Source organism: Diabrotica virgifera, chromosome 3, assembly GCF_917563875.1.
Source record: "Diabrotica virgifera virgifera chromosome 3, PGI_DIABVI_V3a".
NCBI lineage: Eukaryota > Metazoa > Arthropoda > Insecta > Coleoptera > Chrysomelidae > Diabrotica > Diabrotica virgifera.
Window position 1 is genome coordinate 244,384,570 of NC_065445.1, and position 24,417 is coordinate 244,408,986.

At 32.2% G+C, this 24,417-nt stretch overlaps 1 protein-coding gene and 1 non-coding gene across 6 annotated transcripts in view; one reads left to right on the top strand and one right to left on the bottom strand.

Moving 5' to 3' along the window:
• Positions 1-204: 204 nt before the first annotated feature.
• LOC114336735 (protein Malvolio) overlaps positions 205-24,417 on the bottom strand; it is a 99,164-nt gene continuing 74,951 nt past the window's right edge. For 2 of the 5 annotated variants that reach the window (XM_028287101.2, XM_028287097.2), the window contains exons 9-10: positions 16,869-17,144; positions 205-10,842 (exon numbers count right to left, since the gene is read on the bottom strand). In XM_028287101.2, the coding sequence (XP_028142902.1) occupies positions 10,788-10,842; positions 16,869-17,144 (331 nt within the window). In that variant the 3' untranslated portion in view covers positions 205-10,787. Of the gene's footprint in view, positions 10,843-13,992; positions 14,035-16,868; positions 17,145-24,417 lie in introns of all 5 variants that reach the window. The other 3 variants (XM_028287100.1, XM_028287099.2, XM_028287098.1) reach the window with 3 other exon arrangements.
• On the top strand, positions 6,399-6,588 carry LOC126882830 (U2 spliceosomal RNA). The gene has a single exon (XR_007697407.1). It is a non-coding gene; the product is annotated as a U2 spliceosomal RNA (small nuclear RNA).

Below are 24,417 nucleotides of genomic sequence, written 5' to 3' on the forward strand. Positions count from 1 at the left end.
AAAAGGTGGAAACATTGCATCGCGATGTTTTCCCTTAAATAGGCAGGATTGTTGATATTCGTTTCAGAGTTGTGACTGCATAGCTTCACTGAGGATACATAGATGCTGAAATAGCTACATATATGGAGATGGTGGTCCAACTCTGAATCAAATAAAAACAAAAACATGGATTGTTGGGTAGATGGTGAATGAAAAAACTACCAGTCAAAAATACAAATTTATTTGTACCATCACATGATTCGATGTTTGAGTCGGTACATGGACTATAGTTTGGAGTTTTACCACCCTTTTAGAGTGGGATCAAATAAATTTAGATAGAAAGGCGAAACATAAATACTTAACAAATGGTTTTATTTTACACAACCTAAAAACATGCATAATACAAATCTATGTTTTTATAATAAGTATCTAAAAATATAAGTACATATAACTGTATTCACAAAAAATATTTCAGCTTGCTGAAGGCTGAAAAAACAAAGTTTAAAAAATATTTGGTAGTGGCCTTTAAAAAAAACTTAAATAAATGTATTTATCTTCCTACGTGATAGTTTCTACTCTTTTATATGGTACCATAATGTCCAGAATCGGAAAAACTAAAATATAATGATAATAATATCAATAGTACAAATAAATATTTCAATATGTCGTTCTACCAACGAACTGTCAATACTGATGGAATGGCCCCGTCCCATTCAGACAGTGAAGCGAGATTGCGGCCAACATACAAGAGAGAGACAGGCAATGCCAGGGAAAATTTGCTACAAATACCACCAGAGTTGCCAAATGTGATTTTATAAATCTCCCACTTAGAAACTGAAATTCCCTCAAATTGAAGCTCAAATCCCCCAAATTTAAATTTTTGCCGCAATTTAATAAATGAGTAGTCAAATAGTAAACCAAAATTATACTACTTATCAACAGAAGGCCCTGGAAATAATTTATAGGTCCTATCGTCTTCGATTATATGAGAGTATAATATACAATTCTATGTATATTCGCATATTTAATTTACCATGACCCCTTAAAATCTTCCATAATTTTCCCCCCAAAAAATCCCGCAACCATTTCTGCTTAGAAAAATTCCCCTAGACGCTTTCAAATTACTCCAAAATTGTGGGAAAATACACCAATCTGGCAACCCTGACTACCACTATCAATTTTTTTGTTTACGAAAGATGGCGATTATCTTCTATCCTTCCCTGACTATACTCTCTCATCCTGGCCGCAATAAATTCACTTCTTTCCCATTACATCAGTATTGACAGTTCGTTGCGTGATACCGTTGGTTATACCCATGTATGTATATGTATATTTTATTGTAGAAATAAGTGTTTCATACATTTGACAAGTAATATTTTAACTATCCATATTATAGCACATGTCAATTATGGTGAAGTTTATAAAGACTAGCGGCATTTGTTTGAAATCGTGGATATGAAACAGTGACAAGAACAAGTCTGCCTGGAAATCACAGCAATAACTTCAAATTACAGTAGAACGTCGATAATCCGGACCGTCAATAATCCGGATTTGTATCTAGCAAAAATATCTGATTCTTTTAAAATAAATTAAGAACTTCGCTGCGAAAAACGAACCTCTACCGCAGTTCAAAAATATTTTACACATTTTTTTTAAAAGCCCAAATAGTGTCTGATGTTTTTACTGTACACATGCTGCTATTATAAATTAATTACAATACAGTGTTTAAACATAAAAAAATGTTTTGATTAATTTCACCTCTAGACACTTTACTGTACAAGAGAAAACATAAAATTTTAAAACGTTTGTTGTACTTTAATGTGTATACTGGCCTTTTTTTGGGGTCATTTCGATAATCCGGATAATTTGATAATCCGGATGGGGTCCGGTCCCAATTAATCCGGATTATTGACGTTCTACTGTAATAGAATAATTAAAATTCATGGAGCATGAATTCTCGTGTTAAGAATCATCTTAATACACAATGGTCCTTCTTTAAGTACCGTTTAACTATCTCTCCTCTATCTACCGCTTCTTGGAAGAGTGCTATTGCACTGTATTTAAACCAGTCCCTTAAATCTTTTAACTATGACACTCTCCTTCGTCCTATTATCCTTCTCTTATATTTACCTGCATTATCAATCTAGCGTTTCATATCACTGTGTTCTCATTGCATGTCCCAGATTTGGTAAAGCAAATATGTACACTACTTCTTCTGCTTGTTCATTGGCGGATTGATACCTCCATGGAATGCGGTCGTCCGATACTTCTACCAATTGGTGATTTTATCTCTTGCTATTCTTACAACACGGGTCTCTTCATTCTGCTTATGTGGTTATTCCATTCTTTTTTTTCTGTTCAGTGTCTCCACTCGTTTATTACTGTACGTTACATTTTCTTCTAATGTCTTCACTCCTTTTTCGATCTCTCAGTGTATTTCCGGTAATTCTTTTCAATATTCTTATCTCCACCGTTTCCAGTAACCTTTGTGTTGTGGCTGTGTCGGGTCTTGTTCTTGGTGCATATATGATTATGGGTTTTACACTGGCTTTACAAATTTTTGACTGCATCTCATTGTTAATATGGGACTAACTATTTAGATGGGAAATAAGCCACAATTAAATTGAAAAAATAATTTTATATAATAAATTTTTTATATAATAATAAATGAGTCAGATTAAATAAATTATTAGAAGAATTTTTTTACTTAGCAACAACATTTTTGTTTATTTTAGTAGTATTTTGACAACGAAACCCGATTCGGACTCCGAAACGTTAATAAAATTATTTTTTCAATTTTATTGTGGCTTATTTCCCATCTAAATAGTTAATCATAAAAATGCCACAATGAAATAGCTTCAGAACAACGTTAATATGGTTGTTTCGCTATATAGGGTGTCCCCGAAAATAGTGCGTTCATTAAAGGTATAGGTAGAAGGCACAATGTAGAGCAAAAAAGTCTATAACATTTTTTTAAATTGATCCGTTTGACCAAAAAACGAAAATACATTTTGATATGCAAATTGAAGTCTGGCAACAACGCGCAACTCAAAAATCTAAGGATTAAAAAAGTAGATTTGTAGGTCAGTTGCTCTGGTGGGTAAAATAATATAAATATCAACCAAACCCATATCCATTATTTTGCAACTCAACAACCCCAAAAATCACACCTCAAAGTAAATAAACAAGGGGTTATTAGGTTAAATTTCCACAGTCACAGCAAGTTCTTCTACGCTACGTTGCCATGTCATTCAAATTTATGAAAATAAAAATTCACTTATATGGAAAACAATGAAATTTTTTTCTTGGAAACGGTTAACTTTAGAAAAAAAATGTTATAGGACTTTTTTGTTCTAAATTGTGTATTATATCCATACCTTAAAGGAACGCACTATTTTCGGGGACACCCTGTATAGTTTTATTAAAGCATGCTGTTAGTCTATTTGCTTAGTATACTTTATGTCACCCTTCTCTCTCCAGGTCGCCATATTGGGAGAGTGTAATTCAAAGATATTTTATTTCCATTACCTACTTGTTCAATACTGATGCCTATTGTTTTGGTTGTCTGTGTTGAGATAGCTATATTAAATTCTTTTGTTCTTATGATAAATCTGTTGACTAGCCTTTGTAGACTATAGCAACAGAGTATTTTTACTTTTTTGTTTTTTTTTTCTCGGATTCTGGCCTTGGTTTAGAACTAGAACCTTTAGCCACGTAATTGTATAACTTATCACTAACTCAGGTGTAATGTGTAGTGTGTGTGTTGAGTAAGTGTCTTGTTACTTTGCAAAGATGACGTCATTATCTTTGCAAAGAGACGCTAATTGTATCCGAACGTCTGCGGTCCCTCCGGTGAGTATACTTTTTTGTTTCCCATTCCCTATCCTATTCCTTTGTTGACACTGTTGATGCTACTTACACTGTTGACACGTCATCCATGATTAAATTGTACAGCATTATGGCTTAATGAGTCCTCCGTTTTATTCCGTTGTCTATCTCTATAGGTTCAATAAGTTGTCAATTTATTCTGACTTCCATTTTGTTGTTTTGGCAGATCTTTTTAATAGTTTTTATGACATTTTTGAATCTTACTCTGTCAAATGCTTTCTTCAAGTCAATCAGACCCAGAAAAGGTTCATGTATGAGGGCAATTTTTTAGAAATTTACGATATTAAGAGTTATACTAACTATGTAAAAATACTCAGATAGAAATCAATAATAATTCACACGCATCTTGTAACAATAAAAAGCAGAGAAATAATGTTTAATGATGATCTCTGGGTCTGAAACGTTCTAACACTTTGTAATACTAAAGATTCTTTCTTAAACCATGGTGGTAGTAAGAAAATTAAATATTTCTACAATAAAATATCCGATTCTATTTGAAAGTTCTGCACTAACAAATGTGTAAGATGTGTTTATATTGTGTTAGTAAACATTTAAACGGTTTGAACGATTTATCCTAGCTTTATACATTCTATCTAATGATTAAGGTAGGTCGCACATCAAAGAAACATAAAACGTAAATTACGTTTCATGGAAATAAAACACTGCTAAACAAATATACGTCCGGCCATTTATGAAACTCCGAAAATAAAAATGTATCATGAGCATGAATCACACTCGTTTCATTGGTAGGCGGACTTTTAGATTTGTTTAGCAGTGTTTTATTTTCATGAAACATGTTTTACGTTTTATGTTTCTTTGGTGTGCGGCTTGCCTTAGTCAAATTTGTACAGTTGTTAGTGTCCCCATCAAAAATTGATAGTAGATATGATTGTCCATTAATTTATAGAAGGTTTTATATACAAATCACCAATTATATTGCATTTTATACATAAAACATAGTAATCCATGTGAGTACTCCACTATAAAATGTTATTATTTTATAGATATTCAGATGATAAAGGGCTATTTGTAAAGACAATGAAGCCAACGCTACATATTATCAAGGCATTTACTCAATACATATAGTACAAATCACACAAAAGCGATACGCACAAAAGGATTCCTTAGCTCATGGGCGGTGTAACAAAGGCGGTTAAATATGATACAATCTACACTGAGCGGCAAAAACAACGGCTATCCTATAAATTTTGGAATAAAGGAATATTACACATCATTCATCTTTAAATTAAAGTATATAATTAAACTAAAATAAAAATGTATACCATTTTTATTCAGTTGCAATGCGAAGGCAAAACAATCTTATTTTTCACTTAGAATAGGGAGCGCAGTCCAGCACTCTGAATCGACGATTTTCGACTCTTATTGGAGTCATCATCGAAGAGGCGTAGGCCTGCTGCTCTCTGCTCGAAGTGACCAAACCTTGAAAATTTATCCCCACATTGCCAGGCGACTAGCGTCATCTGGCAATTGAAAGGTAAAGATTTCAATCCTAATAGCAACATTAATAATATTGAAAAATATTAAAAATATTACTAAAAGATTTTTAAATTGAAAACTTATTGGTCCATTTCCCTGGTAACACCTCCAAGGCTTCTAAAATTTGCAAGCCAGATGGATGTTGCAGTGAAGACAAAGGGAGGGAATTCTAAAAAGTTGCAATTCACAACCCCCGTCTGCAGCTTGGTAAAGTTCCAACGGAAAATGGACCTAGTTACACTATAGGAGTAATACTAATATAAACTAAAATAAAACTGTATACCATTTTTATTCAGTTGCAATGCGAAGCAGTGGCGGCTCGTGGCTTTAGGGACAGGGTCGGCAAGGTTTTGTCTCCTCAGATAGGTATGCCATCTAATTAAAAGTCTTCAATTTCATAGAAGATTTTTGGTTTTTGTTTTTTTTTATTTTTTTTTTATTTTTTTTTGTAAACCTGTTTATAAATTAACTCTAGTCTATGTTGTTTCGAAGTAGCAAAATGGGTTATAACGTCATTGTAAAATTTATTAGATAGATAGATAGATAGATAGACATTTATTGTTTTTAAAAACTACAGTTTTATAACAATGAGTTTAGTAAGTACAGAATATAACTAACAACTAGTCTAGAACATAAATAACTATTAACAAATTTAAACAAAAGTTAAGCGCTATCACTAACTGAAATGGAGAACTTGGTTTTTTTAATAAACACCAATGAAGGAGAAACTGAAGTACAGAATATAACTAACAACTAGTCTAGAACATAAGTAACTATTAACAAATTTAAACAAAAGTTAATCGCTATTACTAACTGAAATGGAGACTTGTTTTCTTAAATAAACACCAATGAAGGAGAAACTGAAGCTTATTCATTTAAAACAAAAGATCTAAGTTTTATGATATTCCAAATATATATTGAAATTGCTTTCAGAGATATTATAGTTACATTATTAAGACAACCAATAAGGTCGGTGCAATTATTAAGGGGGGCCATATTAACCGGTTTCATTGAACTGTAAATGGGACATTCAAATCGCTTCTCGGCCTCTGGCTAAGATCAAAGTGTAGTATCTGTTCTTATCAGCTTAATATCTGTAAAATTTATTATTGTTTTGGAGAGGTTTTAAAAGTTTTTTTCTATTGACATTTGAGACAAGTTTGACATTCTCTCTTGTTTCATGGTGTTTCGACAATACGTTTTGACTTTTTTGAGACAAGAGAAATCCCGTTCATTTGAGGCAGAATTTGCCCACATTTGAGCACAATAATTTATTAAATTCGGGAACAGTTTGTTGTACCTAATGAATTGCAGTATATAAAATTAAACATATTTTGTAACTTATCCCACCTTCCGAAAATATTTAGATCAGCATATAAAACTGTTAATCCTTTTTCTTATTTTATTTGAATAAAGAATGATGGATAATTTTTAATGAACTTGTCTAATAGATATTTTGAAAATTCCTTGTAAATAATAATTGAGTTATCCTTCCGCTCAAAAAGGTCCGGAACATTGTTTAAATAATCAAAATGTCAAAAAATTAAGAAAAACTTAAATTTTTTCTTCGTTTTTTGATTTTAACTTTCAAAGTATTCGCTAACACTTACGACCTTCATATTTTAACCAGAAAACCTGTATGATATAGTAAAACAATACTGTAAATTTCATTAAGATCGATTCAAAACATTTTGCAAAATAAATTTTGCAATCTAGCTTTTGCAAAAAAAATTAATGTTTTCAAAATGTTGCAGTACTGACAATAAAGCAGATAGCAAGTTGAATTTTTTTACATATAGAAGGAAGGTACGGTATTCTTCTATACGTAAAAATAAATTCAACTTGCTGTCTGCTTTATTTTCAGTTCTGCAACATTTTGAAAAAATTAATTTTTTTGCGAAAGCTGGATTGCAAAATTTATCTTGCCAAATCTATTGAACCGATCTTAATGAAATTCACAATATTTTTTATTATACATATGATATAGTTTTTCTGGGTAAAATTATGAAGGTCTTAAGTGTAACATAAACGGTTGAAAAACGTAAAATGCGAATACTTGTTTTTTATGATTTTTTCGCATTTATTGATATTTTGCAACAAGGGTGACAATTTTTAAAATTTTTAGCTAATCCTTTATTGTAGAAAATTTAATTACGCAACTTTTATGTCAGTGCAACTTTTCTCGAAAATGAACACTTTTAAAGTTATAATCAAAAAATGAAGAAAAAAATCGAATGTTTCCTTTATTTTTTGACATTTTGATTATTTAAACAATGTTCCGGACCTTTTTGAGTGGGAGGATAACTCAAATATTATTATATGAGTTATTTTCAAGCAATTTCTGCAAACAAATATGAGTCACCTCTCAACGTCCAAATTAAATCTCAACGTCCAAGTACGTGTTTTGTTGCCATTTGCAGATCACCGCTGTGCTCGGCAGATTGTTTTTCTGTCGTACTTGTCATTTAAATAAATACGGGGAATGTATAATTGGTTGCCTATCGGCTAATATTCCACAGCGTCTTATTACAAGCAAATGCTCAACTGGGTACGGCTAGCCGAAGCGGACCATGAATTCACACAATCGCAGTCGGGTGTATGTCTGGCTAGGATCCTTAATTTGAAAAGTCTCTTACGCACAGCGCACAGGGATCACTTAACGTATCAGATCGTTCGAATTCTTTTAAAAACAATGAATAAAATTTAGTCTGTATTATCTCACAGATATTTTTTTTATTTCACAGAAACGAATATCATCAACTCTGATTAACTTATATATTTAAAAAAATCTATAATGTGGCCATAAATGTGTGGGTCGGCACTGCCGACCCTGACTAGCCGCCACTGATGCGAAGGCAAAACAATCTTACTTTTCACTTAGAACAGGGAGCGCAGTCCAGCACTCTGAATCGACGATTTTCGACTCTTATTGGAGTCATCATCGGAGAGGCCTAGGCCTGCTGCTCTCTACTCGAAGTGACCAAACCTTGAAAGTTTATCCCCACATTATATACCCCACGTCATATATAATTAAGTTACAAATTGCCGTTTATGGTGGAGCAGTAAGATAAGAGATGAAGGCTTGTTTGTACCTTCGAATGGAACAAATTTTAAATAAAATCTTGAGGAATCTGTTCCTTTTCTTCATGAAACACGTTCTGTAGCTAAACAAGTCTTTTTAGCAGGTCTAGTTGACTTCTAACTATAGCTGAAGTTCATCCCAAAGGTTTTGGCTCATAGTCTGCTCAGGGCTGTAGGTATTGATACCTACTTTCTTTAAGTAATTCGTCACGATTCTAGTACTATGCAGTGGTCCATTCAGGGGGTCCTAGATGAAGATAAGTTCTGTTCGAGCTTGAAGTTTCAAACTCTCTTCTCTGGGGCATACAAACATGGACATATATTTCATTCCTTTATCCAAACCCATCTATACACCCCAGTGGTGATATTGTCGAGGAAAAATTCCTACAATTCCTGCATTTTCTGGATTAGTCAATTATTCCAGTTTCGTTGCTGCGTCTTCTAACCATTCGTAGTGTAAAAGAGATTAGAACGTTCATTAAAATACTGTTAGGCTATTCTCCCCTCTATTTAAAATAAAGGGCATTTATCTACAGTGATGAGCAAGCTAATAACCGGCAAAATAGCTCAAAAGATGGAAAACATAATACATTGCGGAACAAAAAGAGATGAAACTAGTGGAGGTGGAAATTATCGTTATAAACGTATTAATTAACATTACATTACATAGTTTCCCACCTTTAGACGTCTGTGAAAGGAGTATCTTATACAATTCTACTGTCACAGTGACAGTTGTCATACTCCTCTGATAGGTCTAAAGGTGGGAAACTATGTAATGTAATGTTATTTTAGACGTTTATAACTATAATTTCCACCTCCACTAATTTCATCTCTTTTTGTTTCGCAATGTATTATGTTTTCCATCTTTTGAGCTATTTTGCCGGTTATTAGCGCGCTCATCCCTGTATATTATGCGAAAGGTTCGCCAGCCGCTTCATATATCCGTAAAGCGACCAGAAATTCGATGATGTGGAGCCGAAAGATCTAGAAGCAGGTCTACACGTTGTTAGAGACTAATAATTGTCGCCTCTAGACTACAAGCGAGAGATATGGACTGCTGCAACTGGTCTTGCAGGGAAAAGTAGAGGGAAAGCGAGGACCAGGAAGGCGAAGGATTTCCTGGCTGAAAAATCTACGAACGTGGTTCAACACAACCACTACAAATCTTTTCAGAGCAGCAGTGTGCAAAGTGCAGATTGCCATGATGGTCGCCAACATCCGAAACGGATAGGCACTACAAGAAGAAGAAGACTACAAGCTAACGTTTTACATCAGGGCAGGCATGGATACGGATATTGTAATGTATGCTTTTTCTCATGAGCATCTTTCAGTGCGTCACAGTTTTTCGATTTCATTCTAACGCATTAAATTGTGTGTGACAGAAAAAAACGCACGTCGGTGATTACATTTCATCGGTGACATTTATAACATTTATTCTAGTTGTCAAAAGATGGCGCTATAATCGAAAAAAAATATTTACGAATATAATATATCTACGAATATAATCTGTACAATTTATAATACTATACAAATCAAAGAAAATACCATTTTATAAATACAATAAACACAATTGATTTGTTTTTATGCCAAATTGCAAATAAAATGTGACAACTGTCAGATTTAACTAAAATGTTATGTCACTAAAATGTATATTATCACAGACTTACCTTTTTTTTCTATCATTTGTGACGCACTGAAAAATGCTCATGAAAAGAAGCATAATATGTATTGATTCTTATGTGAACCGTTCATTTTATACTGTCGGGGAATTTTTAGTAAAATGTGTTTTACTTTGGTAAAATAAAGACTAATAAATTAAGTTTTTAAAATAATTTAATAATAAAGTTAGTAAAACCGTAACAATACATTCAAATGAGCATTGACTTTCATGACAAATGTTTTTAAAACTATAAATTTACTGCCAGTGCAAAATATTTATTTTACTCGCTGTACAACTACCAAATGTGGTTAATACTGTTGAGAGTCACTCTTTAAACATTTGCTATAAAACCTCCTATTGATGGATGTTAAATTAAATTGTCAATATTTAGTAAAAACATAGATTTGTTTACAAATTAAATGGTTTTGGTTATTGTTTCTAGGAATTTCATACAGGAAACCACGTCAATATTTATACAATATTTTACATGCTGTTTGGAGTCTAAACTTTAAACAAACCAGGTCAAAATACGTACAATAAATACAATATTACTATAAAATTTGAATTCTTTAACAATATCATCTCTGTTACTATCTATATATTTTTTAGCCTTTATGTTATGGCAGTCATCAATGATATTACACAAAATAGTACATTACATGTACCGTATTCGAGATTTAAATTAAAGCTTTTTCTCTTCTTCGTCTAAAGAATCAATTGAGCATTCCGAATGAGATCTGTAGAAAGAAAAGTAAACTTTTTAGATCCAGGTATATCTTGGATTCAGTATTAGTTGGTTAATAATCAGTTAGTGACATGTCTATAACTAAAGGAACGACGTATTAGAGCTAGGGTTAGAATAATGTCACAAAATAGATAATCACTATTAATATAAGATTTGAGATTCATTCAGTGAAAAATATGGTCTTAATATCATTTTAGTACATTTAGGGAGGGTTGTTCGAACGCTAATCAAAAATGGAATTAGCTGATCATTATCAAATATTTAATTACTATCAATTTTAACAGTATTTCAGTTGAAACAGTCAACTGAATGACGCACGAACAACGGATTTTGTTATTTGATGGTTGTTAAGGAGACTTGATTATAATCAACTTCTTGATTAGCGTTCGAACAACCGGCCCTTAGCTTAATAGAATTAGTGTCCATTGTGTCTACCTAAAAGATAATCAGTTACTCAAATACTTCTTTAAAAAACTACATTGGAATAATATTATTTCACCTAACTACAGGTCTATAAAACTTAGTCACACCATCAAAATATGGGAGAGAGTAATTGATAGACGGACACGTAAAGATACCAAAATATGCGATAATCAATTTGGTTTTATGTGAGACAGAGCATTAATGAAATTAACAAGAACAATAAGACCAGAGTTATAATGTCAACAGAAGAAACAGAATGAATAGAACTAAAAGGAGGAATCCGCCAATGAGACTCGCTCAGCCCATTGTTATTCAATATGGTGATGAATCAAATAATTCACGAAGTAAGAAAATGACATGGATACCACATGGGAGCGCATAAAATCACGATAGTATGCTATGCCGATGATGCAGTACTAATTGCTGATAACGAGGATGACCTACAAAGGCAGCTCCACATCTTCAATATCACAGCAAACAAACTTAATATGAGAATATCAGTAGAAAAAACTAAATATATAGTCATCAGTAAAAAGCATAGATGCAAACTAGAAATAGACGGCAGAATTGTAGAACAAGTAATGAAATTCGATTACTTAGGAGTAGAGATCACTAATGACAGGAGTATATAAACAGAGGCCACAAGGTAAGCAGCAAGAGTGAGTGGTTGCCTCCGAGAAACCATATGGGGAAACAAATATCTGACCACAGAAAGCAAAATGAAAGTATACAAGACAACACTAAGACCAATCCTAACATATGCAGCGGAGACAAGGACCGATACAAGAAAGACGAAACAACAAATCAAGAATATCGAAATGAAAGTCTTAAGATCAATAGCGGGCATATCCTTAAGATACATACAAAGCAACAGAAGTATATGCAAACAAGAAAAAAAATGTTGAATGGATTGCATGTGAGAGTTCATTTTAAATCAAGTCTGTCCGTCTGTCTTTTATTTCATTCATACAAGAAAAAAAACTGGAACAAACATGTAAACCGAATGGGACCAGATATATTAGCGAACATCTGTAAAAACAACAAGCCGTATAGCGGAAGACCCGTTGGAAGGCAGCCGAAAAAGTTGGAAAGACAATGTACAGTCAACAACAACTGAAACAGAATAAGAGGCAGACAAACAGGAGTAATCCTAGTAGCACGAAGCAGAAGAAGCAAGACAGAGCAATAGCAGATCCAATTTTCATTATAACGCAACTGATAGAAAAACACAAAATAAACAAACGCTCATGTAATATTCATTGTTCTCGATAAAGCATATGAAAGAGTCTCTGGAGAGATTCTGAATTGGATGTGATTCACTCAATAAGAAAATGAATATGTGAAAATTACGGAAACATATATTATGACGGACTTCAGGGACGAATTCGGTTATCAGAGAGTTGGACAACTTGTATTGAATTAAAGTGGAACGAAATTGAGAAACAAATGAATTTTTTAATGAAAAACTCATTCTTCCACTAACACATTATTAAGAAGTTTACAATAAAAACTTCAATAGGCCCTTAACGTAGAAAATTTTCTTGAATAACTGAACAATGTAGATACATTATTTACGAATTCTTTATAATATCATCTTGTTAAAAATGAGGACGGGGCATTAACAGAACTGTCAACCAGCTCCTTCTCTGGAATATCAAATAATATCCCTGTCAGTCAACAGTCTTTAGTCAATGTCATGACTTACTATTCGCTCTGAGCGTTAACAAAGTGTCAAAGCAAAATCGACCGACCTGCTCATGGTGCGGTTTTTTAAAATTTTATCAGGGCGCTTTGTGTATGTTTAAAATAAACAGAAAATAAAACGCCCTTAATCTGATATAAATTCTTCTATTTCCAATATTGATTATCAGTTTGATTTTGTATACATAACCTCACTATCGCAGTTTATGTCAATAAATCTTTATTAACGAAAAAGAAAATATTTTTGTTGCACTATACATTACAGTATAAATTAATAACTAATGAATTCTAACAATTGTATTCGGTTATTATCACTACAAAATAAAATATTCAAGTTTAACAAAATAATCCCATAAGACTCAATGTTAAAACGTCCTGACAAAATCTGACAGCGTGTCACGTGACTGTAAGTAGAGGGGAGAATAACCAAATACTATAGACTGTAATACATACAACTCTTGACATTTCTCATTACATTTGAGGAAGCAAAAAATAGCGCCATCTAGCGGTCTTGCGGTGATAACCAGAGCAATCTAACCTTACATTTTATAAAATTACTTTATTATTGTTTTTATATAAGTGTTTGAACTATTTTTATTTTAATTTAATTTAGCAAAATTAGCTCGTTATTCAAAAATTTATAAAATTAAATTTGCATGTTTACTTCAAATTTTACGTTGTCAAAACGTAGTTTCACCGCAAGCCGACAGTGGCGCTAGTGGCAACGTGCTTCCAGATTTCTGTGGGAGTTGGATGTATCAGTCAATAGTATTTGCTATAACTAACACTAAATATCATTGTAATCAGTTCATAAATTAATATTTTGGTTGTTGGGAATATGTATTTACATCTATATAAAATTAATTCTTTTAAATTTTTTTAGAGGATAAGATCCCTGTCTTATAAATTCTCTCTCATTATTCGCATAGAAATATATTAATCTATTTTGTGACATTACTTATGGTTATAAGGCACACTGTAAACACAAACTATCTACTTCTACACACACAGTACCTACATAACAAAGAAGATTTATTCTTCAAAGTTGCTGGAAGATTCCCTGAAAGTATATAATTAAATAAATCATGGAATATCAATATACAAACTAATGTACGTCTATCAAATATATTTTGAGTCAATAGGTACGTTCACTAGCTCTCAGCAACTGACTTTAAGTGGAAAGTTGCTTAGTTGTTGTAACTAGTGGCATATAACCCTCTTAACGGATTTGTCTCAACATTTTATTTCATGTTTGACGTTTCTACGAATCCAACCCTAATAATTACAGAAATACTTCTATTAGAAAAATAAGTGGGAAAGCATTCGGTGACGTGTTTCTGTTGACTGCGCATCGTAGGTGGAGCCTAATATCAGTACGGCCAAGTATCACCGTATATTTAAGGTTTGTTCCCACCCCCTCACATTACCGTTCTTGAATGGTTACGAGTATGTGCAGTAACGAAAAATGTGTTACTGCGCATACGCGTAACCATTCAATAACGGTTATGTGACGAGTTGGAACAAACCTTTAATTTAACAAACCATACCATGCTACCACGCATGCTCAATCAACCACTGAGTGCATCCAGTGGAAATAAAGTAGGCTTAGAAAATTTAACAGCGGCTAACTTCCAGGATAGAAATAACGAGAAACGCGTTTGTAAAAATGAAAACAATTCTCTGAATTAAAGACCTTAGATTGGAACTGAGAGTAAGAGCTCTGATATGCTCTGTGTTTTCGATAATGCAATATGGACTTGAAAGCTGGGCATTGAAGCAGGAACACCTAAATAAGCTACAGTGATTTGAAATGTGCTGTTACAGAAGGATGCTTAGAATAGCATGGTCACAGAAAAAACAAACACGGAAGTAGTGCGAGAAATGGGTAAAAAATACGAAATAAGCAAGTTACAATATCTGGTACACGTAATGAGGGGACAGTGATATGAAATAAATACTAAAATTGATAATACGGGGAAAGATAAGAGGTGGGAGGAGAGTGTCATGGTTGAAAAATTTAAGGAACTGGTTTAAATGCAGTTCTTAAAGAAGACTTCCATCGGCTTATTATCGAGGCCGCTGAACACTGCCTCTTGGTTAGCGTTAGCTGTCCAGCCGCTGAGATCGTCTGAACGTACCCATTAATAAATGTGTTGTGAATAAAAAAACTCAAATTTTTTAAATCTCTGTAGTATCGCTTACTTGCAGGTTACTATTGTCCTATCACTTGTTGATACAAAATATGATCAAACAGTTGCCCTTTTACAAAACTTAACTATTTTGTTAAAATATAAACTTTTTTAATAAGAACTTGCGCGTTGTGGACTTTTTCACGACTACTTGCTATTATTATGAAATTTATTCAATCCTTACTAAACTATAAAGATTTAATACTAATCCCTAATTAACTTACTAACATATACTGCTCAAAATAAAAACGAACCACGGACTTTTATAGCCCCAACAAATAAATAAAACAGAACGCAAAAACACAAAAAAAACGTTTCAACAAAAAACACAAAATCATCTTCAGCATCAAGTTTATGTTTAAAGAATTATTCTAAAATATCTGTTTAGTAATTACCATGCTTTACCTAATTTTTAAGTTTATATTACCCAAAATCTGCTCGATGCTCATTCCAAACAGTTAGTATAAAAAATATATCTACATATAGTATCAGCCAAAACGAAGAACTATGAAAATCAACTAACATAAAATAAATTTAAGCATATTTTTGAGCTATGATATTTTGAAAGTTAAATTCATATTTTTTAAGAATTTTATGTACATGTAATGCTAAAAGGGTGAGTATCTTTTATATTTCGCATATAGATTAAATATTGTATTCATATGAGATTAAACCACAATATTAAACCTCTCTCTCTCCTGTGGCGTTACAGTCCAGGTCCAGCCCTGGCCTCACCTAGCATCTGCCTCCAACTATTCTCTGTCCCTGGTTGCTCTCCTCCAGTTCTCTACCTTTAATATCTCTTTAGTATCGAAAAACCATAAAATCCTTTATAAAAGGTATATTTGTTAAAATCCCTATACAGGGCTACATCACAGAACAGAACTAGTTTTCAATCGGTTGACCGATCATCATCAGTGTTTGCTCGAATCTAACATGCTAACCACCAAAGTAAAAAATATTTGCGTAAAAACCCTTTATAATTAATCCGTCAAAGGAACATAGAAAAATGATGTGAATTTAAAAAATATCCAATGTTTCATGCTCGAGGTACCATTGAGCTCAATTTGACTTGTTCACAGCAAGCCCACTTGCTTCCATACAGCCATGATGTATGTTTACGGGTTTAAGGGAACAAAACCCCCATAAATGTTTTATGGGGTACATAAATTTCACTTTAATTTTTATTTAAGATGCTGCTCCCATAAGAATGCCACATGTCCATTTTCAATGAAAAATCTTTAAGAGTTTTCGATATATGAAAAAAAAATTGATTTTCATTTTGTAACTCCAAAGGACTGTACCTTTTTTTGTGTGCACTATTGTATATAGGTAAGTGAGGTTCAATCAACCTATTTCTGACCCCAGAATCTGTGATATAATTTATGACCAATCTTTTCGGGACACCCTGTATAAGCAGTCTATCCTTTATATGCTTTTTTAGTGACAAAAATGCATTTATTTTTTCTTTTGTTTGTCTTTCTTCTCTACTTTCAATCTAACTTTGACTTCAGTTATATAATGTTTAAAAAAGCCCTAACATTTTTTTTGCAAAATTGTTGTAGGTATACATATATTGAATTTTAAATTTTATTGCAACAAAACATTTTCACCGTTCCCTGTTTTGGCACATACCGTAGTTTGCAAAGAAATTATAAAATTAAGAAAACTATACAAATATTACTGGTAACATGTCAAACCTTACCTGGCATAACCGATGGGACTAATATCCAAAGTGGCGTCTACGGGGCCCATGATATATTTGTTCACGAAGTTATACCTTAATAAGTTAGTGCTTCCCATAGATATGCTCATGTGTATCACGAGATAAAAACAGAACAACAAATAAAAGATGCCAACGATTACGACTACGACCAAAAGGGGCCAGGTTAGTTGCAATTCATCCACTGTGTTTATAACGAAGTACGTGTTTATCATAATTACTACGATGCTCAGCAGAATGGCAGCTACTTTGTTCGGACTGTAACAAAAAACATAAAAATATTATTTAATGCTGTTTTACAACTTTCGTTGCATGTATGTCATTAATAACAAGCTGAGTATCGCATAGGTACACACACAATTTGTCAAATTAGTAACAAGTTCTGTACGCCGTGATCTTTTTCAATAAAATTTTACTGAAGCAGAGAAACTGTAGAAAAACTACATATGTATGTGTAAAAACAATGTGTTGAAAAACAGTATAACGATAATGGTAAATCTTTCTCTCAGTCTATTCTTTCTCACTAACTTGCTCTCGATCTAACTCTTTTCTCTGCCTTCTAGTTGCCATTTTAGTATTAACTTTGGTATTCAGTTTTCATCCTTTCTTTGTGATCTGTGATTGTTCGTTTGATTCCTATTATTTTTCTAATGCGTTCGTTGTTATCTTTCTCTTCCTGCAGCTCTTCTCCAAACATCCATTTACGTTGCTCCCAGCGTTGCCAATGTCGTTTTTTTTAGTGGCATACTTCACAGCTGCATAGAGTGATACTTTTCAATATAGTCTCATAATGTATTCTCTTTTTATTAAACGCTTTTATTTAGTTCAATAGTTTGCGTCAAATCTTTAGACGTTAATTTGAGTGCCTTTTCTCCAATGCAAATGAATGAAAATTTGCAGACATATACATTCGCGGGAACAATACACGAATAATCAATAAATTCTTTTTGTATGTTCATTAATTGTTTAAACAAAAAAAAAACGGCTTTAATGGAAAATGCTTAAATTCTCTTGTTTTTTACAGTGTAAAAACTTGAACCTTTTACGGATTGTAGCTAATGATATGAACTATACATAATTTCACTTTTTACGTTAATTGTTTACGTTATGCTTCATAAATAAACAATAAAGTTTCAAATTTTTTGCCGATTCCGACTACTTTTCATGTTTGTACATCATCTGTTTTATACATATTTTAATAAACATGACGATATAATTTAATGTTTGAAAAATGTAAGACTAAAAAGTAAAAAATAAAAAAATAGGAAAAAAAAATTTTTAAGAAACGCTTTTATTTAGTTACGAGTGACTAAAATTAAAAATATTATAAAAAAATTCAACTAAAAAGCAAAAAATAAAAAAATTGAAAAAAACTAACGGGTCATTCCATTTCAAATCACTCAATTTTGGAGCAAAAAAAATTTTGGACCTCCGATTTGTCTGAAAATTGGTATATAGCTTCTGCAAGACGTACAAATAAGATATTTAAGGTCAAAAAATCTTCTTCTTCTTTTTTTCTCAAAATGTTATTTTATGCGATTTTACAGTGATTTGGTGTTTATTTATACAAATTTGCATTTTCTATCGTAAAGTATCAATGAAAAACATAATATTTTAATAGAAAGAACTCAAAAATGTGATTATATGGCATTATAACAAGTTACTTTGATTCAAAACAAGCTTTTGATCAAATTTTATAGTGTAGAAAACGTTAAAATACCGTTTTTTACATTTTTCTCCATTCCCAAAATACATCATAATCGATTTGGCTGAAAATTTCCGATGGACGTCCATATAACGTACATTTAAAGTCCAAACGTCCATGGACCAAAACTGGACGTACTATGTACGTCCATTACGCGACGTACATTGGACGTTTGATTTCAACGTACATTGGACATCCATTTGTGGTCCATGGAGATTTCACACAAAATGCGACTATTATTATATATGGGTAATTATATATAGCTTCTTGTTTTAATCAAAGCAATATTATTAGTAGAATACAAGAAGCTTCTAATAAATGTAGTCACATATTTTTTCATCATCGAATTAAAACACTGAACCACTAAAATTATTTTAATTAAACCTATATAATATTAGATGATGATAAAACGATGGTAAAATTTTTCAGAATAACGGAGCTACATCGCGCATCGGTAATTATAGAACTTACAATAATAATTAGACACTACCAATTTAAATCTAAAATGTGCATTTTGTAACTCTTAAATTTACCGCCAAACTAAATGAGAATCTTCTTGACAACGTTGTCGCTCTTCACGCTATCGGTCGTAAAAGGTAGTACTAGTCAGGTACTTTTCGGGGATTATCGCTGTTAATTGTTGTGGAATACTGAAGAAGGATTTATTTATAATAATTCACAGAATGGCAAAGCCGCTTGCAATATACAACCGTACTGACTCTCAAGTTCTAAGAAATAATGTTTGGAAGAAACAGAACAGAAATAAACCTCTTTTAATGTGCATGCATTATAGGACGCCATTATCTGAATTTTGTCTGTATTACATACAATACAATACTGTTTATCTTTGTACTGTGTATACATACTGTGATATCTTTGTGTTTGCTGTTTATCGTGCAAGTGCAGTCGTGCATTAATGAAGTTCCTATAATAAAGTATACATAATAAAGTTATAATAAAGATAAATAAAAAAGGTATTTTGTGTAATACTTTACAGTATAAGTTTAGTATTAAACTATTTCCTATTCGCGGTGTGCAAGTACTTGGAAAGGGAAACGAGAAACGACCGTGCGCGAGTCGCGGAGAAATATTGCAACTATCTTAAATAATTCATATTGTCAATTGAAATTGTCAAATTGACGTATATTTCATACCTTCTGTCATTGACGCAGAAAAATTATATATTGTTCCACAATATTGATATGATATGCAATTATTATATAAAGGTAAATTTAATTAATTGTATTTTGCTTGCAGTACTGCATTTTAATAACTGATTTTATTTACTACATACAATTGTTTACGTTTGCTAAACATAACCTGCATCTTATTTTTTCTTCTTATTATTTTTTTGGACTATGGTCTTGACAATTATTCAGCAACCAGGACTAATATAATTGGCCAATATAATTAAAAGTGCGAATAAAAGTACAGAGCGTAGAAATAGAGGTCGCTTTGCCGAACTTGCACGGTCCCAATACCTAAAGGCTTTTTGCTATGTATGTATTCAAAAAATTATGGACACTAGATTGCTTTCTGAAAAGTGCCCTACAAAAATGTCCATAAGACGTACATTGAATGTACATCAGATGTACATTGAATGTACATAAAATATACACTGAAAGCTTCAACAACGTACACTGTACGTTTGTAGCGGACGTTCTATGGACGTCCAATTTTGTGAACTCTGGACGTTCGTTGGACGTCCATCGGATGTCCATTGTACCTTAGCGGGACGTCCATTGGACGTTCCAATGTACACAGATGTTCGTCCATTGGATGTCCATAAAACGTACTTGTGCTATCTGGGAAGTGGTGAGAAGGATTTGAATTATATTACAATACCAAAAAAGTTACATGCAATATTATAGTCAAAAATATAGGCGTCTACTGTAAGTAAAATTAACTCGAAAATATCGACCTCACGACAAAAATTGTTAAAAAGAAATTGTATTAATTGTAAATACGATTTATTTGGAACAATTTCAGTTCCTACCATTTTTGTCGAAAAGTTAAAAATGGCGGAGATATTGAGCCAAACAGGTTCTCCTTTAAAATCAAGATGGCGGCTAACGTAACGGAGGAATTCATTCGTGATTTTAAATTTAGGCTACTATTGACTCCCTTAAAGATCAGAAAAATAAAATTTTGGACAGCTCGGCATTCAAGGTCAAATGCTATCCCGACTGGACTAATATATACTTTTGAGTCTGATATTACTGCATGTAACTTTTTTGGTATTGTAATATAATTAAAATCCTTCTAACCACTTAAAGTTCTATCTTTTGGATATCTGTGGGCAAATTTTCAGCCAAATCGATGATGATGTATTTTGGGAATGGAGGAAAATGTAAAAAACGGTATTTTAACGTCTTTTACACTATAAAATTTGATCAAAAACTTGTTTTGATTCAAAATAACTTGTTATAATGCCATATAATGACATTTTTGAGTCCTTTCTATTAAAATATTATGTTTTTCATTGATACTTTACGACAGAAAATGCAAATTTGTTTAAATAAACACCAAATCACTGTAAAATCGCATAAAATCACATTTTGAGAAAAAAAGAAGAAGAAGAATTTTTGACCTTAAATATCTTATTTTTACGTCCCGCAGAAGCTATATACCAATTTTGACATGGAATGTACCTAACACATTCGTTAAAGAAAAGCGTGGGGAGAAAACAGTTTATTCGATGAAGACGCGCCACGCTTTTCTTTGACGAATGTGTTAGATTTTTTCAATTTTTTTATTTTTTGCTTTTTAGTTGAATTTTTTTATAATATTTTTAATTTTAGTCACTCGTAACTAAAGAAAAGCGTTTCTTAATTTTTTTTTCATATTTTTTTATTTAATTTGCTGATGGATTGGTCCCATAAAATACTGTTTAACATTGTAATGGTTTTTTTACCTGCCTTATTTCTTTCAGTTAAGGCTTTGTCTAATGTTCCATCGTGCGAAATATTGATACTTAAATCTTTTTATCCTCCAATGTTCTCAAATACACAAGTATTCGGTTTTCTTTTTATTGGCTTCTAGACTCCATATTTTCCACATATCATACTTTTCAATTAATTTTCGGGCCATATAGTATAAATCGTCATAATCTTGAACCACTATTACTTGATCGTCTGCACAGTTGAGCGTGTAGGGCTTTTCATTCACAGTCATTTGTTTCAAGCTTCTATCATATGTCGTATAATCCGTGTATATTAATATTATATACAAATTATACAACATATGACAGAAGCTCGAAACAAATAACAATCGATGAAAAGCCCTATAGATCATAGTGTTGGTGAGTAGTACCCTCATTGTTCTACATTTTTGTTTTCATCTTTTTAAAGTGCTTTCGCGGTATATTTTATTTAACTTTCTGTTGTTATTTGTGTCCAAGTTTTTATTTTTGTTATGGGTTGATTATATAGTACTTGTCGGCTTTTAATAATTAAGTATAATATGTATTTTAATATTTGTACTTTCCATTGATTGCCACAGCTTCTTCAGTGGAACGCTATTGTATGCTTTCCTTACGTCGACGAACAAACACTGCTTGTTCTGCTTCAGAATCTAAATATTCTTTCTCGATTCGATTTTTCAAAGCTTTCCCATATATTCTACTCATATATCCGGTTACAGCTATTCCTCGGTAATTTTTACAATTGTTCTTCTTTTTTATGTATAGTACTGAGATATGATATTCTCCATCCCATAGAGATTTCACTTGCGTTTATGAATTCTTGAAATAGTTAACGAAGATGTATGTATAATTTGTTCATTCCGTACTTAAACATAAACAATTATCCGGGTATATCCCCTGTTTCGGGTGCTTTGTTCCTCTTCATCTGTTTGCATAAATTTTAAATTTCTTCTATTGTTATCTTATTGGCTATTCTATATTGGTTTTGGTTTCCATGTTCTTGAAATTCTATTATAATTCTCTACTAAAAGTTCTTTGAAATACTCTTTTAATCTTGGCGAACCTACTATTGCAATTATAGGTTGGTTTTGGTTTCAATTTTTTTGAAATTCTACTCAATTTTCTACTTAAGTTCCTTAAAATACTCTTCCCAGTCTTCAGGCTTCATGATCTGTATTATGTCTTTATTCTTTTCTCTTATCACATTTTTATCTGCTTCTGTGCATTTGGTTTGAAGAATTGGAGAAGCTAAAGAAAATAAATATCTGAAGGACTTCAGAAATGTCCAGGAAAGAGCTGCTAAGTTTACGTAGTATACGAAAACTTAAAATATCATACATTACATTTTCAATACAGAAAAACTAACAACAGAACCGAAGACTACTCATTGAGAATCAACATATTCAACAGTTAAGGAGAAATTTTTGAGAAATATGAAACAATTCTGGTGAGAAATGCGTTCCATAACTGATATAGACAAATCTGGTACCGTTCTAAGGCCTTTTCCGTATCATCGTGATCTAAATCTCAAAGAGTAGTGAGATTAACGATTAGTGAAAGAAATATCAAAGAGTGGTGAGAGTTAGATTTTAAAAGGGTACCCCACGTTAAGATAGGCAAAATGCCCTCACTCTCAGAATTCAATTTTTTTAATTTTTTTACGTTATGTGGAATTAAAAAATGAGATAACTTGAATTTTTAGCTCGCTACCCCCCTTACCCCTCCCCCCACAGCCGAAAACGTAGATTTTTAGATTTAATTTTTTTTAGTTGGGTTGCAATTGATTTAAAAATTTCAAAAAATTCACACATGTAGCTGAGGCTTTTACAAAATATGTCCATTTTTTATGGACCCTTAGGTCGAGAGAACATAACCTTAAATTTTTTTTTAACTTTTTTAAAACCTATAACTTTTTTTTTGGAGGGGGCTCCACGTCCAATTTTTTGCATTTTGTGTATTTTATCAAAAGCTATCTCTCTGATTTTTTTCAGATTTTTCCGGCAGGTGCGCCATCTTGAAAAATCCGGAAAACTGTTTTTTAGGGGGGTTTTGGGGATTTACTCATTTTATAGAGTGCTACATACATCAACTCAAGGTTTTGTTAATAGATTATGTATAATTTGAAATAACTGAGTATATTAGGTTATTCAAAAATTGGGCGAAACACTTTTAAACCCCCCAAAAACCATGTTTGTTTGAAGGTTTGTAAGGATTTTTGCGGGTCTAATTATATGTTTTGAGGTCGATACAGCCTGAAATTTTTTTTATTTTTTTACGTTCTATAGGATTTAAAAAAATTATAACTCACCGCAAATTTTAGCCCACTTCCCCTATTCCCCCTCCCCCCCAGCCAAAAATGTCAATATTCGATTTTATTTTTTTTAAGTTGGTTTGCAATTAAATTATAAATGTTGTTCTGAAGCTATTTCTTTGTGGCATTTTTATAATTAACTATTCTAAATGGGAAATAAGCCACAATTTAACTAAAAAACGATTTGATTTTCCATTTGTAATGCGATAGAGAGAATTCGATAATCTGTGACGCACTGAAAAAATGGTTTGGGACGATCTATATAAATAAGTCAGATTAAATTAAATTATTAGAAGATTTTTTACCAAGCAACATTTTTGTTTAATTTATTAATATTTTGTATTTTGACAACGACGTCGGTGGTGGACGTCGAAACGTTAATAAAATCATTTTTTAGTTAAATTGTGGCTTATTTCGCATTTAGAATAATTAGTAATTATTAAATTATAAATTACAAAAAATTCACACGCACAGCTGAGGCTTTTACAGAACATCTATTTTTATGGACCCAAAGGTCGAGTGTACACATTATAACCTCATTTTTTTTTGTTTTTTAATAGATACGCATAACTTTTTTTGGCGATGGCTGCTA